General features: G+C 39.3%; 1 protein-coding gene across 1 annotated transcript in view; it reads right to left on the bottom strand.

The window, feature by feature from the left end:
* Positions 1 to 14,674, bottom strand: part of tex11 (testis expressed 11) — a 73,409-nt gene extending 58,735 nt beyond the window's left edge. Inside the window, 4 exon segments of the mRNA XM_052022316.1 lie at positions 4,089 to 4,168; positions 5,501 to 5,585; positions 7,734 to 7,855; positions 14,647 to 14,674. Coding sequence (XP_051878276.1) covers positions 4,089 to 4,168; positions 5,501 to 5,585; positions 7,734 to 7,855; positions 14,647 to 14,674 — 315 coding nt within the window.
* Positions 14,675 to 16,787: the final 2,113 nt, after the last annotated feature.

The following is a 16,787-nucleotide window of genomic DNA, read 5'->3' as shown; positions in this document are numbered from 1 at the left end:
TGGGCTCTGATGGAAACCCTGGAGAATAAAATATGATTTGCATAGGATTAATTAAAAAGGAGTTTGATGGTCAAACATGAAAGCCCACTTCCACGCTTTATTACTCTATGACTCAATGAAACAGAACAAGATCCAGAGGGGTCTTGAGAGAGTGGATAGAATCTCTTGTGGGAGAATCCAGGACTAGATTCATCACCTGGGTTTCAGTCATTCGAGACACGAGGCAAAACAATTTTCTCTTAAGAGGATCATAAGTCTTTACAACTCCCATTCTCCAAGGCCAAGAAAAACTGTGGTTATTAAGAATGCTCCTTAAAGAAGACAATCAGATGAAAGGTAACCATGAGCAGGAAGGCAGAGATGAGATTGCAGTCATGATCTTTTGAATGATGGAGCAAGTATGCGAGGCCAAAAGTGTAACCTGCTCCTAACTCATATTTTCTTAACCTCATGCCTAAGTGTTAGCGGGAACTTTGCAAGTTGAAATGACAACAGGAGTAAGGGGCAGAGTTATCACTGGAGTTCGGATGATGATGGTGCTGGTGAACCTGAGCTTGATGGAGTTGATGACTGATTGATTGAATTTGGCTGAGTGATTTGATTGATTGATTGAGTGATGCTGATGGCGAGTGTTCCTTTTGGCTGATATAACTCTATACAGCAAAGCACAACATCTCCGATCATGCAGCCACATCTAATCTTGTATTCCATCTTAGAACTGTCATCTTTGAGGAAAACTCTCACTTTCTTGACGTGGCAAAATGCCTTTGAAAGCCTTTTCGTAATGAGCTACTTGGTAATAATGTTATCTATGTCAGTGGTTTCTTGTACCTCTTTTGTTCAAGCTTTAACAGTTCCTTGTTAGTGGCTCATTGCTATGGGATTCCTGTAACTCTCCCATATCATTCTGGTCTACTTCATCAAACCCACCATCATCTGCCAATTTGACAATGTCTTCTTGGAGATTTTTCAGATTTGTATACCCCTAGGAGTTTTGGCCATAACTTCCTGCATTACACCATAATTTGCTCATTACCTTAACAGGCTATGTTATCCTACGAGGCACTGATGTCGGCAAAGGCTACCTTGATACTCGGACACAAGAGATTCTGCAGATGCTGGAATCCGGAGCAACACACACAAAATGCTGGAGGAACTCAGCAGGTCAGGCAGCATCTCTGGAGGGAGATAAACAGTCAACCTTTATTTCCCTCCATAGCTGCTGCCTGACCTGCTGAGTTCCTCCAGCATTTTGTGCATGTGTTGCTATCTTGATACTATACTTCTTTAAAATTTTCTGAATGATGGGTTTGTCATTGCTGCCTGTCTCAGTAATGAATTGCCTCATTATGCACTGTAAGTAGTAATATTTGAACACACTGATAGCACCACATTCCATAGGTTATAACAATGAAGTGGTATCAGGGAGCAAAAACATTACTTGGATGATCATGATATTTAGGGGCATTTTGTGATGATGAGCAAAGTCTCTGTTGCCCAAGTTACTGCTCACAGAATGTTCTTCACAAAAGACAAGAAAAATTGTCATCCAGGTTCTTTTGTTTGATCACCACACCACTGGAAGATTGGTAATTGAATATCCCATTAGAGCCCTCAGGATCTCTGAGTGGTCGATTGAGAAATGCTTAAACCCACAGGCATCCTTAACATTGCCTCCAAGGAGAAAAGTAAGGTGATCTTGAAGTCTAGAGCTGTATTCACATCCTTCGAGCTGCACTTATGTGAGGGCATCCTCTTCAAAAAGAACTCCATCTCATCCAGATTAAACACTTGTTTAGAAGAGGAGCCACTTTCCTCGATGATTCATTTCAGCTCCTATGGTAAATTTTCTGCCACCACGATATATGCATTTGCTACCAGATGAATATTTTGTACATTTGCAACTTCATTGAAATGTTCAAGTCAGCCATCACTGACCTTGAATAAAATTAGCACTTTCTGAAGATTCATTCCCACCATCCCCCTCCCTCCCTACCACCCCTCCATCTTCCTTGCATTCATTCAAGTCTTGCCTCAGGGGCACATGCCATTGATTCTGATCTTCCAACCACATGCTTAACCCATTTTCCATTCTCTTCGTAATAACACCTTTACCCTTCATAACACATGATGCACATCTGGGACTCATATTCTGTTACAACCAATAGAGATCTATTTCCCATACAGTACTGAGCAGATGCCAACATGTAAAAATACAGATCAGATTTTCCCTACTGTACTTATACTTCAGCCTGGAGAAGTCTACTTCCAGTGGTCTGTGTAAATTCTCTGGTTACTTTGAAGGACCAATTGTGTGCAGTGAAACCCATCACATCAAATGTCTGTGGTCTGTAATTTCAAAAAGTCAGCATAGCACAGCTCTCATCCTAATGGATAGTGATCTTGGTAACACAATTACATTTGTGATTTCAATTGCTGCTTATTACTTATATCACCAAAGGTGAATTGGAAGCTCTTACAATGGCAATACAGGATCAATAGAAAATGATTGAAGGCTGGTGCTTGTTAAATTATTCTTGTTAGGTTCTTATTAACTGTAACTACTGACTATCTCTCTCTCTCTGCACACAAATATTAAGCTGAGCTTGACAGAAGCAATAACAAATGTCACAATCACAACAGCCATACTGGTGACCCATAGGGATTACAGATTTAGTATTTCCAAGTGCATAATGTCAGAAGAATCAAGGATGGTAGCACAATGTCAGTCGCTGAATTATGATCCCTCAAGCCTCCCTCCACTGGGACTTTTTAAATGAAGGGTGTTGTTGCCAGTTTTCGAAAGCTAGGTAAATACTCCCCCTATCAGCTCCCTCCACTCCAGCATCCATGGAATGCTTTCAGATCTTTGTAATAGAAACTTGACATGCTGATGCTAAAAGCAAGTAGTAATGTACTGTCATAAGCAGCAAGTTGTGCACACTGAGCCTTACTATTACTTTAATAGGAACAGTGTGAGTAACTATAATGCATCTTGCAGCAACTCAGTGATTCCTATAAACCCAGCTTAAGTCTCAACATTCTCTAACAGCAGAACAAGGAAGAAAATAAACTCTAATACAACACACAAACTTTGCAAAAGTGCATCTTTAAAGTATTAGAAACAAGTCACTGCCATGAGCAAAGAAATAAATATACAAGGATTATTTGTTACAGCAAAATCAAGCTTCCTAAGTCAATGGCAACATACCCTAAAGAGTCAGTTGCATCATTGCAAAAGTTTATAAATGGAATGTTTGTAAATCATGAAATGCCTCTACATTCCATCGAGAATTAAAGACTTTATGGGAAATATGATCCATTCATAGCTAACCATAGAAGGATGGTACTAGATTCGGACAAGGATTTTTATGAAGTTGTAAAGAACAGCAAGGGGCCTGCAGATTAGGAGAATTTTTAGAAACCAGTAAATGATCACTAAAAAGATAGATAAAGAGGGAGAAAGTGGAATATGAAAGTACAATAGCAAGGAATATCAAATATATTTACCATAAGAGTTTCTGAAAATGTGAAAAGGGAGTAGCAAAAAATAAATCACGGTCCCTTTTATAGCAGAGACAGTGAAATTAATACTGAGAAATAAGGAAAGGACAGAGATGTTAAACATCATGATAGAAAAGCATTCCAAAAAAATAAAAGGTAACAAGGAGCACGAGAGAAAAGGTACTGGTGGGTGTGTGTAGATTTTGCCTTTGTCTCAAGATAAGGGGTCAGCCATTTGACAGAAACAAGGACAATTGCGAGAAAGATTTTTTGATAAATGCTTACTTATGTTGATTCATAACAGCCTGTGATATAGAGAGCGATATCAAATGTTCATACAATTTATTTTAATTAAATCTGCATGAAGTAAATGACATTTACAGTACTCGCATTCACATGGTCTTTCACATTACTCAGATAAAGTTCGAATTGCTTATTTTACAATAATTTTGAATTCTAGTAACTAACAGCAGTCATAATGCTGAAGATTTTAAAAAATTATCAATCCCAAATTACTGTACAATCAAACACAACTCTATTCAGTAAAACCACCTAACAGTCTATTAAACATGTTTCAAACTTACCAGTATTTGTCTTTGCAGTGACACTGCAGTGGGATCAGCACAATCACTCAAATGGGCAAGCTTGCAGGCTACATGACGCACTAAAAATTGAAAGGTTCACATATAGGTACATACCATGCACTAAATATCTGCTTGATGTTTCAGGACTCTACCCATTTTTCAAACTTTGATAAAACTGCACTAACACTGCATTTATGCTGGTACTTAAGAGATCAATACCCTGCATCATAGCATCAGATATACCTACAGAAACAATAAATTCCACAATTATTCGACTCCAATTTTAGTTTAAAAAAAATTCTTGCATCAAAGCTCCAAGTCTAAATTTACGAAAATAACCAAATGTTCCAATATAATTGATATACATAATTTGAATTGTATACAGTGTAAAATCGCTCAGCAAAACCACACTGAGCTATATATAAGCTATGATTCATACATTTGCACCAAAAGCAGATTCATTGTCATCAGGGAGTAGGACCTTGGGTGAGATGGAAGCATAGGAGGAGGAAAAAGGCAAAACATGCACCAAAGCAGAGGAGCAGAATTTTAGCTGGTAAATAAAAGGTCTCTGAGCAAGCATCAAGTCCAGCCCATGACTGGTATTTCAGTCAACAGTGATTTGCAGGTAGAAATCATGAGAGAGGTAGTCACCATGGCTTAGCCACCGCTTCGCACTTTAATCTTAAATTGCAACAGCAAGAACACCTACTCAAAATGAGCAGTCTTCCTTTAATACATTACAAGATAGAAAGTCAAATAGTGATATCCAAAAACAGAGAAAATAGTGAACTGTAGGTAAATGAGCCTGATATTAGTAACCAAGAAGCACTGAAAGCTAACAGCACATTTAGAATATCAAAAATATTTCGATTTTGCTCAAAGTCAAAATATCCAAGTTTGGTCACTTTCTCATCTAGTTTTGAAAGTTATGATGAGGACACAAAGAGTGTACAAGGGATAAGGCCGGATTAAATGAGTGTGCATGAAAAGGTGAGACTGAATTTACTGTGCTGTATATGGAGTGATTCACTTTGGTGGAAAATCAAGAAGCATCAATTATAAATTGTTGTAAATTAAATCATTCCATAAAAAAAATAATTTCTGAAGTGGCCTTCAGAGGCAGCATTTACAAAAGTAACACACTGCACATTAAGGAGGAGGGATGCAGACTGTAATTCATAACATCTCTCACAGAGACCTCCGAATTTCTCCCATATATGCTTCATCTCCATGCCCATTTGTCACCAGAAGTGCTTCTGCAGAGAAATTTAAATACTAATTAAATTTTCTGCATAAAAAGCAACTAGTTTATGAGAGAGAGCAGGCCAGCTTGTCACAGGTCGCAGTATACCAATAGTAAAAGAAAAATAAAGAGAAATAAATACTTAGCAATTAAAAGAAATACTTACATTTTGTCCTTTGTTCGTCATTAATTGAGGATTCTAGTCTTTTGGTTACTGCCCAGTTCCACAGATTAATAGCACACTCTTCCATCTTTATTAGAAGAACAAAATATTTCATGACTTTTCTATTTGAATTTGCATCTTGATGATTTATTATTCAGTATTATGAAAATTTAACCGATAATTATAGTTGACCAAGTACTCTGACATTCTGCAATATAGTCAATACTTTAATATTACTTCTCAAAGAATTTTGCAAAAATCAGTAAATGGACAACATACTATTTACAGTACTGTACAGAACAGCACACAGTAACAGCCACTTTAGCCCACCATGTCTGCACAATGCCAATCTAAACTAATCCCATCTGCCTGCATGTGGTTCTCTATTCCCTGGCTGTTCACGTGTCTGTCCAAATGCCTCTTATATGTTGCTATCATTCCACCTCCCCTGGCAACGTGTTCCAAGCACCTGTGTAAAAAAAAACTCTGCAAAACTCCTTTACACTTCCCTCCTCTCACTTTAAATCTATGATCTAGATTATTTGACATTTCCACCCTGGGAAAAAGTCTACCCTATTTATGCCTATCATAATTTTACATACCTGTATCAATGCCCTCAGCCTCCAACACTCCAGACAAAACAATCCAAGTTTGTCCAACTTTCTACAGCTAATATTCTCTATATTCAGGCAACATTCTGGTGAACCTCTTCTGCACTCTCTCCAAAAGCTTCACTTCTTTCCTATATTGTGGCAACCAGAACTGCACATAATACTCCAAATGTAGCAGATCCGAAGTTTTATACAGTTGCAACATGACTTGCTGACTTTTATACTCAGTGCCGCAAGCATGCCGTACACTTTCTTTACCATCCTAAACACTTGTGTTGCCACTTTGTGTTGCCTCATTTCAGAGGGCTATGGACTTGCGCCCCAACATCTTTCATTGTACAACAATGCTCATAATAATCTTGCCACTTACCATATACTTTCCTCTTGCAAACGACCTCTCAAAATGCATTACCTCACACTTGTCTGAATTAAACTCCATCTTCCATTTTTCTTCCCAAATTTCCAACTGATCAATATCCTTGACAACCTTCCTTGCAATCTACACCTCCACAAATGTGTATGTCATCTGCAAATTTACTCATCGGACCACCTACATTTTCACCCAAATCATTTATATTGCAAATAGCAAAATCCCAGCACTGATCCTTGCAGAACACCACTGTTCACAGACCTCCAGTCAGAAAAACACCCCTCTACTACTACACTTTGTCTTCTATGACCAATGAAATTTTGGATCCAATCTGTCAACTCACTGTGGATCCAATGTGACTTAATCTTCTGGACCAGCCTACCATGAAGGATCTTGTCAAATGGTTTACTTAAGTCCATGTGGACAGAATGCACTGCCCTATCCTCATCAATCTTTGCCACTTCCTGAAAAAACTAAATCAAATTTGTGAGACAGGACCTCCCTTACACAAAGCCATGCTGACGAATAAGTCCACGCTTTTCCAAATGCGAGAAAATCTCATCCCCAAGAATCTTCTCCAATAATTCCCCCACCAGTGAGGCAAGGCCCGCACGTCTATAATTTCCTGGTTTGTCCCTGTTGCCCTCCTTAAACAAAGAAACATTAGCTATTCTCCAGTCTCATGGCAGATTGCCCATGGCTAACCAGGATACACTGTCAAGCCCCTAGCAATCTCTTCCCTTGCTTCCCTCAGTCTCCTCGGGTAGATCCCATCAGGCCCTGGGGACTTATCCACCTTAACATTTTTCAAGACACCTATCACCTCCTCCTTCTAAATATCTAGAATATCAACATACCCCTCCCTAACCTCAACATGATCCATGTCCTTCTACTTCATAGATGAAGGCCTAGTCCAAGAGTTATAAGTTATGATGCCCAATTCATACCACATAAATAATTCATAATTATAGACTGCCTACAATTGGTTTGATCTGCCCCTTCCAGCAGTTTTTTTTCATTAGACTGGTATTAAATCAATATCACAATCTGAAAAAGGCACTGATCTCATTTGTGTAGACAGTTGGTCTTCTATTTCCGTGTTTAAATTTTAGTACTAGTTACATAATGTCTAATTATAAATTAAGTAACTGGCACTCTTTTCCTGGAGTAGTCAGGATAAGTGTTTGATCTAGATCATCTCCAAAAGGAAATCAACTGAAACTTCTGGGCAAAGATATCAAGTGCTTTTACAAACCTGTGTATCCTTGATTTTGTTACTCTCTGCTTCATCCAAAACTGCAACTTTATCAAACAGCATGTCAATCACTTCCTCTACATCTCGAACTAACTCATTTTTCAATAGCTCTTCAGCAAATCCTTTAAAAGAAAAACAAGAATAAAACGTTTTCAGTTATAATGTGCCTTTCCCTGGGACAGGTCAAATGGTTTTCCAGCCAATAATATACTTCTAAAATATATTCACTGTATTGTAGGAAATGTGACAGTGCTGCAAGCTCCCAAAATGACAAAGACCATTTATTTTTTGTGTGTGATGCTGATTGAGGGATAAATATTGACCAGGATTCCCCTGCACTCGAATCTTTTATGTCAATTTGAGCTAGTCAACATAACTTGAATTTAAAATCTCATCCAAATGATGGCACCTTCAACAGTGCAACATACTTCATACAGCACTGGAATATCAATATAACTTTTTGTATTAAATTTCAGGAAGTGGGACTTGAACCCACAACTATCTAACAAAGGAGAGCCTACAACAGAATACATGGTATGTGGCATAGCCGACAACCAGTTCCTTGTCATAGCCTCCAGTTTTCACTTGCTTGGATCTTACCCAAAACAAAATCAGTGGGACCTTCTTAATCATTTTAAGACTGAGCAAGGGCTCTTTGCAGTAAACCAGCAATTTCTGATTCACCAGCCTGCTCACCAAAGTCAATGTGAATTCCATGAGCAACACCTAGTCACCAAAAATACTATTGTTTAGCTTAAAACTCACGCAAATACCAATTAAGAAGGCAATTCCTGAAATAGCTGTAAATCAATAATTGAAAGGAAGGGAGGAACTCATGCAAATTACAATCACCAGGGAAGTTATACTGAGCAAATGATTGGAACTCCGGGCTGATGTGTCCCCAGGTCCTCTTGAACTTCACCTTAGAGTCTTAAAATAAGTGGCAGTGAGATAGCTGGTTTTAATTTTACAAAATTCCCCAGTTTTGGAGAAAGTTCCATTAGATTGAAAATGAAGCTCTTTTATTGAAAAAAAGGAGATATAAAACAGAACACTACAGGCTCGTTACCTTAATGTCTATTATAACAGGGTAATCAGGCAAAGTCATCATGGTTTGTGAAAGGCAAATCATTTTTGACCAATCTATTGGACTTCTTTGAGGAAGACACATGTACTTAAGAGTCCTTTGAATATGTAAAAGCAGAGTGGATTGTGGGGAACCTATACATTTATCTTAGCATTTTTAGAGGCATATGATATGGTGTCAACTAAAAGGCTGGTGCACAGATTATGATGATATTGAGTTACCATCTGAGAGCTCTAAACTTAAGTTAAGACTTTAAGTTCTATCTAGCATAAGTATCTATGAGTACCCTCACTATAGGGAGATTATACTGTATCAAACTTACACTTCAAGGATTAGTTTATTTCACTACTTTAGTCTCTATGGAAAGGTCCAGCTGTCAATAATCACTATTTCGAGCGGTGGGTCCCTCCTCCCAACCAAGGAGAAGATACTTCCAGCTAACGAAGCAGTTTAAACACAGTTTATTTTATTTTAAGTGAGACACATTTAATTCTAATAAGTAATTCCTAACAACGACTTGTAACTTGCAAAGGATTTCCAAACAAAGTACAATTCTTACAGACTAAAAAAAAACATTTCAAAAAGTTGCAGATGAACAAGCCGTCCGTTGCAAAAACCAAAGGCCGAGGAATGAATTCTAGCTGTTCTTTCTGTAACCTCTTCTCTGTTATTCCCCCAACCCGGACTGCTTTTTTTTAAAAAAAAATTTGTACTTTTTTTCCCCCCACTTAGTTGACATCATTGGCACGTGATATTTTTCAACCACATTTTCAGGCCACGTGACTGGAATGTTTGATTAAGTAAAGGTGGATCCCACTGTCCTCTTGTTTATGTTAAGAGGCTGAGCAGGGAATATTGGTTAGAAGTTTAACTTAGCAAACAACAAACATCTTGAGCCTTGAACAATTCCTGCTGTTTTTGCAAAAAGGATTTTAGCTTAATGAGCAACCACTTCTTGACCTTTGGATAGGTCATGCTGGTGTACTAAAAAGCTGAGGTTAGAAATAAGCCTTCTTGGGGCCTGGAAAGTGAATATCCATCATAAGAACAAATGGTATTAGGGGAAATGTGCTAACATGGATTGATGATTTTTGGATAGAGGAAAGTTGGAACTAACAGGTCTTTCTCAGCCTCAAAAGATGTAAGACATAGAGCCCCTCAATGATCAGTTATTGGCCCACAGTTATTCATGATCTGTATTAATGACTTGGATGAATGGGCATAATGTACAAGGTAACCAAGTTTGCTGATAACACAAAAATAGATGGGAAGGAGTGTTGCACGGAGGATATCAGGATTCTGCAATTGGATGTAGATAAGTTGAGTGAGTGGGCAAAAACTTAGCAAATGGAGATTAATTTGGTAACATGTGAGGTTATGCAGTCCTTCAAGAGGAATCTAAAGCAGAATGTGATCTAAATGGAGAAAGACTGATGATGAACGAAGGACAGAGGGATCTGGGTATTCTTGTGGATAAATTGCAAAAAGTTAGCTAACAGGTACAGCAAGTTTTTAGGAAAGCAAATGGTATAAAGGCTCTTATTGCAAGAGGAATCGATTTTAGAAATAAAGTATTGTTACAACTGTACAGTATACTGGTAAGGCCATAACTGGCATACTGTGCACAATTTTGGTTCCCTTATTTAAGAAAGGATATATTGGCATAGATGCAATCCAAAGGAGATTCACTTGGCTAATTCCTAGGATGAGAGCTGGCCTATCCCAAGTGGCTAAAGAAATTAGTTTGATATTCTTTGGAGTCTAGAAGAATGAAGAGTGATCTTATTGAAACATACAAGATCTTTGAAGTCATGAGCAGGTAGATGTTAAGATATTTCCTCTAGTGGGAGAATCTCAAATGGTCGGACTAGTTATAAAATTAAGGGACAGTCATATAAAACCGAGGTGTGTGTAGGTGCTACTTCTTGCAGAAAGTGGCAGATCTCTGGAGTTCTCTACCCCAGAGGATTTGTGGAAGCTCGGTCACTGGGGGTATTTAAAGAGGAAGTAGATAAATTTTTGAAAGACCAAAGAATTGAGGGCAATGGGAAACTGGCACAGGAGATGAAGGCCGTGGCAGATCAGCCATTATCATTTTGAATGGCAGGCAGGTTTAAGGGCTGAATGGCCTCCTCCTCCTCATGTGTTCTAATATACTGCAAATAAAGGGGAACTAATAGATGTAAGATACTTAGTTTTCGAAAATGCATTCAATAAGGTGTTGCATTAAAGGTTACTGTGGAAAATAAAAGTTTGTTTTGTAGGAGACAACATATTAGTATGGACAGAAGAATAGCTGGCTAACAGAAAACAGTATTGACATAAATGGCCACGGCCCTCATCTCCTGTGCCAGTTTCCTATTGCCCTCAATTCTTTTTCTGATTATCAAGAGGCAAGTGGTGTGCCGCAGAAACTAATGATGGGGCTTCAACTTTTTTTTTACAATTGATATAAATGAGTTCAATAAAGGCACCAAAGGTATAGTTTCTAAATTTGTTGTTGTCACAAAGATAGGTAGAAAAGTAAATTGTGAAGAAGATGAGTAGACTGCAAAGGGATATGGACAAGTTAAGTGATTGGGCAAAGATTTGGCAAATAGAATATTATACGGGAAAATGTGGGAAGAAAAATAAAAAGGAAGCATGTTATCGAAGTGGTGAGAGATTGCAGAGGTTTAAATGCAGAGAGCTGGATCTCCACGTCAGAACACAGGTATAGCAGGAAATTAGGGAGGCTAATACAATATTATTGTTTATGTATAGTAGTGATTTCCTTATTTAAGAAAGGATGAAGATGCATAGCAAACAGTTCAGAGAAGATTTACTGGACCAATGTTTGGAATTGGTTTATCATCTCATAGGGAAACATTACAGGCTAGGCTTGTATCCACTAGAATTTACAAGAGTGAGACGAGACTTGATTGAAACATACAAGATCCTGAGTGGTCTTGATGGGATGGACGTGAAGTTGTTTCGACTTGTGGAAGAATCTAGAACCAGGGGTCTCTGTTTAAAAATAAGGGGTCACTCATTTAAGATAGAGGCAGCGATTCTTTTTTCTCAGAGGGTTGTGATCTTTGCAACTGTCTCCTCAAAATGGTGGTACGAGCAGAGTCTTTAAATTGTGTTAATGCAAAGGTAGATAGGATCATGATACATGGGGTGGGGGGATCCCACCAAGAAGGACAGCACCTCTTATTCCACCTTTGTAGTCTCCCACCTGACAGCATGAACATCGATTTCTCCAACTTCCAGTAACCACTCCCTCCTGTCCCTTCCCTTTTCTGCTCCTGATCCCACTGACCCCATTACCCTCTCTCTGTCCACTCCCCCATCTTCTCCACCTGCCCCACCTGCACATTCGTCCCGCTAGTTCCCCTCCCCACCTCGTTCCCTTTATTCCATGGTCCACTGTCCTCTCTTATCAGATTCCATCTTCTTCAGCCCTTTGCCACTTCCAGCTGTCATCTCCAAGTTTCTTACATTATTCCCACTCTCCTCCTTCCTTCACCGGTCTATCACCCTCCTCACCTGGATCCACCTATCACCTGCCAGCTCTTGCTCAACCCCTTCCCCCCCCCCACCTTTTTATACTGGCTATCTCCCTTCTTTCCAATCCTGATGAAGGGTCTCAACTCAAAATGTTTCCCTCCACAGATGCTGCCTGACCTGCTGAATTCTGCCAGCTCCTTTGTGTGCTGCTCAAGATATTTGGAAATGCAGAAGTGAGATTACAGTCAGATCAGTCATGATCTACTTGAATGGTATACCAGGTGAGGGCCCTACTCCTGTCATATGTTCAAATGAATAATTGATAGCAGCAAATGTTTAGGTTTTGCAAGTTATTTATGAAATGCATGATATTCTACCAAAAATGTGCACATTATTAAATCAGATAATTTTAAGTATGCAAAATAATGGATAAATTTCATTTCAGTTTAATGAATCATGAAATTATTTACTAATTCACAATTTACTTCAAGAATCTATCAATCAAAAACTAATGTGGCTTTGACTTCATATTCCCCTTTCCAACCCAGCACAGCACAACTAAGTAAATTCAGATCACAGTGGGGTTGCACAAGACCAACTTAAACAAGATGTCTAATTAATTGCCCTCATTCATTTATTATAGTAATTCAACTATATTATTTAATTCAGTACATATTTTATACTTCAGTTAAAGCAGCAAGTATTTAAATGGTGCATTTACTGTTGTACAGTAAATACAAAGTAAAATGGCTATTATCTTGGCCAGTAATTCCAGCCTTCATATTGCTTTGAATCCTAATTGCCGTTTCTCAATTGTTTTTGTCCCTTTCTACCAATCAGCCACAACATTCATGAGACCAAATCACTTTTGTCTTGGGAGGTAAAATAAATGTTTTTATAAACTCCTTTAAGCTTTCAATTTGGGTGGATCCACGACTCTCTGGATGGTGAGTTTACAGTGGAGTTTCTGATGATGTTCAAGTCTGTTTTGTACAGCTTCACAAGAATTCCATAACCATCTTAGGAATCCAGTTACAGTAAGTGAAAATATCTTTACTGTTTTTGACAACTTTACTGTCAGGAAATACTTTTGCTTGCAGTGAACTGTGTTCACCTAAACTGTTAAAACAAATTGCGTGATGGCAAATAACCCAGGTCTTTATACAATGTCCATAGAACCATACAGCACAAAACAGGCCCTTCGGCCCACCATGTTGTGCCATCCATCAAACCACCCTGACACTATCTAACCCTTTCCTCCCGCATATCCCTCTCTCTCACATTCTTCCATATGCCTATCCAACAAACTCTTGAACCTGTCCAATGTATCTGCCTCCACCACCACCCCAGGCAGTGCATTCCATGCAGCAACCACTCTCTGAGTGAAAAACCTTCGCCGACATCTCCCCTGAACCTCCCACCCATAACCTTAAAGCCATGCCCTCTTGTCTTGAGCATTGGTGCCCTGGGAAGGAGGCGCTGACCGTCTACTCCATCTATTCCTCTCAATATTTTATATACCTCTATCATGCCTCCTCTCATCCTCCTCCTTTGCAGTACATAAAGCCCTTGCACCTTAAGCATCTCCTCATATTCCATACGCTCTAATCCAGGCAGCATCCTGGTAAATCTCCTCTGCACCCTCTCCAACGCCTCTACATCCTTCCTATAATGCGGCGACCAGAACTGAACACAGTACTCTAAGTGTGGTCAAACTAGAGTTTTGTAAAGCTGCATCATCACTTCGCGGCTCTTAAACTCAATCCCGCGACTTATGAAAGCTAACATCCCATAGGCCTTCTTAACTGCTCTATCCACCTGTGAGGCAACTTTCAGTGAACTGTGAATATGAACCCCCAGATCCCTCTGCTCCTCTACACTGCCAAGTACCTTACCATTTACCTTGTACTCTGCCCTCGAGTTTGTCCTTCCAAAGTGTACCACCTCACACTTCTCCGGATTGAACTCCCATTTGTCAGCCCAGCTCTGCATCCTATCAATATCCCTCTGTCACCCTATTCTGCCCAAATCCACTGGCGGTCCACAGGCTGATAAAACTCAGAAGCCAGAGTGAATTGCAGTAAAAAGCAGACCATGTTTTTTGGTAACTGGCCTGACTGACCCTTTTGTCCCCTTATCTATCAGGTCCAATTACTTGAGTATGCTAGGATAATGGTTTGCAAGAGCCAGGCTATGCAAGATGGACTGTATAGCCAAAATGAAGCCAAGACTAAGATCCAGGAAGCAACATTCCCACTCAGTTAAGAGAAATACTTGGTCATCAGGTGCGAGGTATTCGTGATGTTGCTGTATGTGGTGCCAGTTGATCCATACCATAGCAGTCACCCAAACCACTTTCCATTTCATCTGGAAATTGAAAATGGAATGTGTCTGCAAAGATGCAATGTACAAAATCACGGGAGAAAATGTCCCCAGTATCTCTCTCATTATGATAGCTTCTTCTGCAAGAAGCTGCACCTAACTGTGCATAGACATCACCACATACCGAGATACTCTCTGTCCCTGGTATTACAGAGGACGAGTCCAGCCAAGTTGTTCCAGAATATTCCATTCAGTTGGGTCTTGCTGTACCAACTACTCCCTTTATTTTTGATAAAACAGAAGAACATCTTTAACAAGTCAATCAGGTTGTGGAGTACATGGAATGCATCTTGAAGACCAGTGGAAAAAATAGATTGTGTCTTCTGCTGGATGGTTTCCCAGGAAGACAAGTCATTTGTAAAATGTTTTATCACTAGGACACCAAGACCCTGACTTGGTGAGTGATGAGAATAGCTCAGTTTAATTTTTCAGGCACAATCACTATCTCAGTACTACCATACAGAGTCCTCAAGGTGGCTGCTATGAGACCTTCAACCATTTCCTTCTTGAACATGCATTATAGTGGTCTTTATCAAGGTTTATCCTGAACACCTGCATAACACTAGACTTAGTACACAGGGGCACTTAGTACACAGGGGCACACACTGAGATGAGAATAAACTGCTCTCAAAGGTTATCGACTTGATGAAAGACACTTTGGTCTGCCCAGAACTTGCTAGTCTTCCAGTGCCCAAAGGTGCCCAAGACCATATGTTGCAAGATCAAAGACAATTAGCGGACAAATGCACTGAAGCTTGGTACAGCAGACAAAAGATCCATGGGGAAAGTCCATGATTTAAGGCCCTTCCACCACTGTACAATGAGTGGGTAGCACCTGTGTAAACTCCCCCCTCCCTTGGACTGTTTTGGTCATTGCAAACTATATCAACATAACAACACTTAAGTAAAACAAATTTTGTACTTGAATGGCCTGACTTGTTCTGTGAATGGTAACCTATGAATATACTGTATAATACATGTGCAAATCTTATAACTAAAGTTTATTTTTTAGTAAAAAGCCTGTGTATTTACACACAAAATATTTGCCAGAGATGAAAAGAGTCATGCGGAATGAGTGATGAGTTTCCATTGATCATGTCATGAACCAGCAACAAAAGAAACACACTGAGCATGATTCAGTGTTAAAAACTATTTTATTAATCACTACTTATGACCATACGTAAAATAAAAGTAAAAATGTTAGTATGTTAGAATTCAAAAATGTTAAACCTTGAACGTTAACCCCAAAACTAAACTCTTCGTGTGTGTGTGACAAAGTCCCAAACTCCCAGTTCAGGAATGGTTCTTAAAGTTCAGTTCCACAAGCCATAAGGTGAAACATGAGCAAGGGCTTCTTCAACAACCACCGTTGTCTGAAGATAAGACGTAGACGTAGAGAAACATAGGGAGAGTAAATATGAAATCCAAATGTTCCACGATGGAACCCAAACGACACTTCAGTGTTTACTCGGTAGTGACTTCCTCATCCCGAAAAGCATCCGAATCGTGGTCGTCCACACAAATACCTGTTTCCTTCTCCAGGTCAGCAACAAAGTGAACTCCACCGGATTACTTCCAAGTTCCATACATGGATTTCAGTGGCAGACACAGTTATTGTTTCTCATCCATTGATAGAGAAAACTAGCAGGCTGGTGTCTCTCTCCCTTCTCTCTCTCTTCTTCTGACATCTTCAACAACGTCATTACGTCCTTTATCTTCTATTGACGTAAGCACGCCCCACACACACACACACTATCAAAAAGGGACATTCACTGAGTCCGTAACAATCAGCACAGAGCTGCAAGATTTGATGTTCAATCCCTGGTCTTGTTAACATTCATCTGGATATTAGCAAGGTGAAGACACAAAGCTGATTGTGGGGGACACGGGTGGATTATGAAACTAAATAAATTATTTAACAGTATAATAGTGTTATATCATTATGTGACATAATTCACCAGCCCTTATGAAGCAGCACATCCTTCACTTCCTATGAGTAAAACCACATTAGATCCACTATTATGTTTCCGGACATTTTCTAATCCATGCATTTATTGTTTTGAATCGTGTACCCAGCATCGTCCCTCTGAATT

This window comes from Pristis pectinata, chromosome 8, assembly GCF_009764475.1.
Source record: "Pristis pectinata isolate sPriPec2 chromosome 8, sPriPec2.1.pri, whole genome shotgun sequence".
In the NCBI taxonomy this organism is placed as follows: Eukaryota; Metazoa; Chordata; class Chondrichthyes; order Rhinopristiformes; family Pristidae; genus Pristis; species Pristis pectinata.
This window is presented reverse-complemented; position numbering and strand designations above follow the sequence as displayed.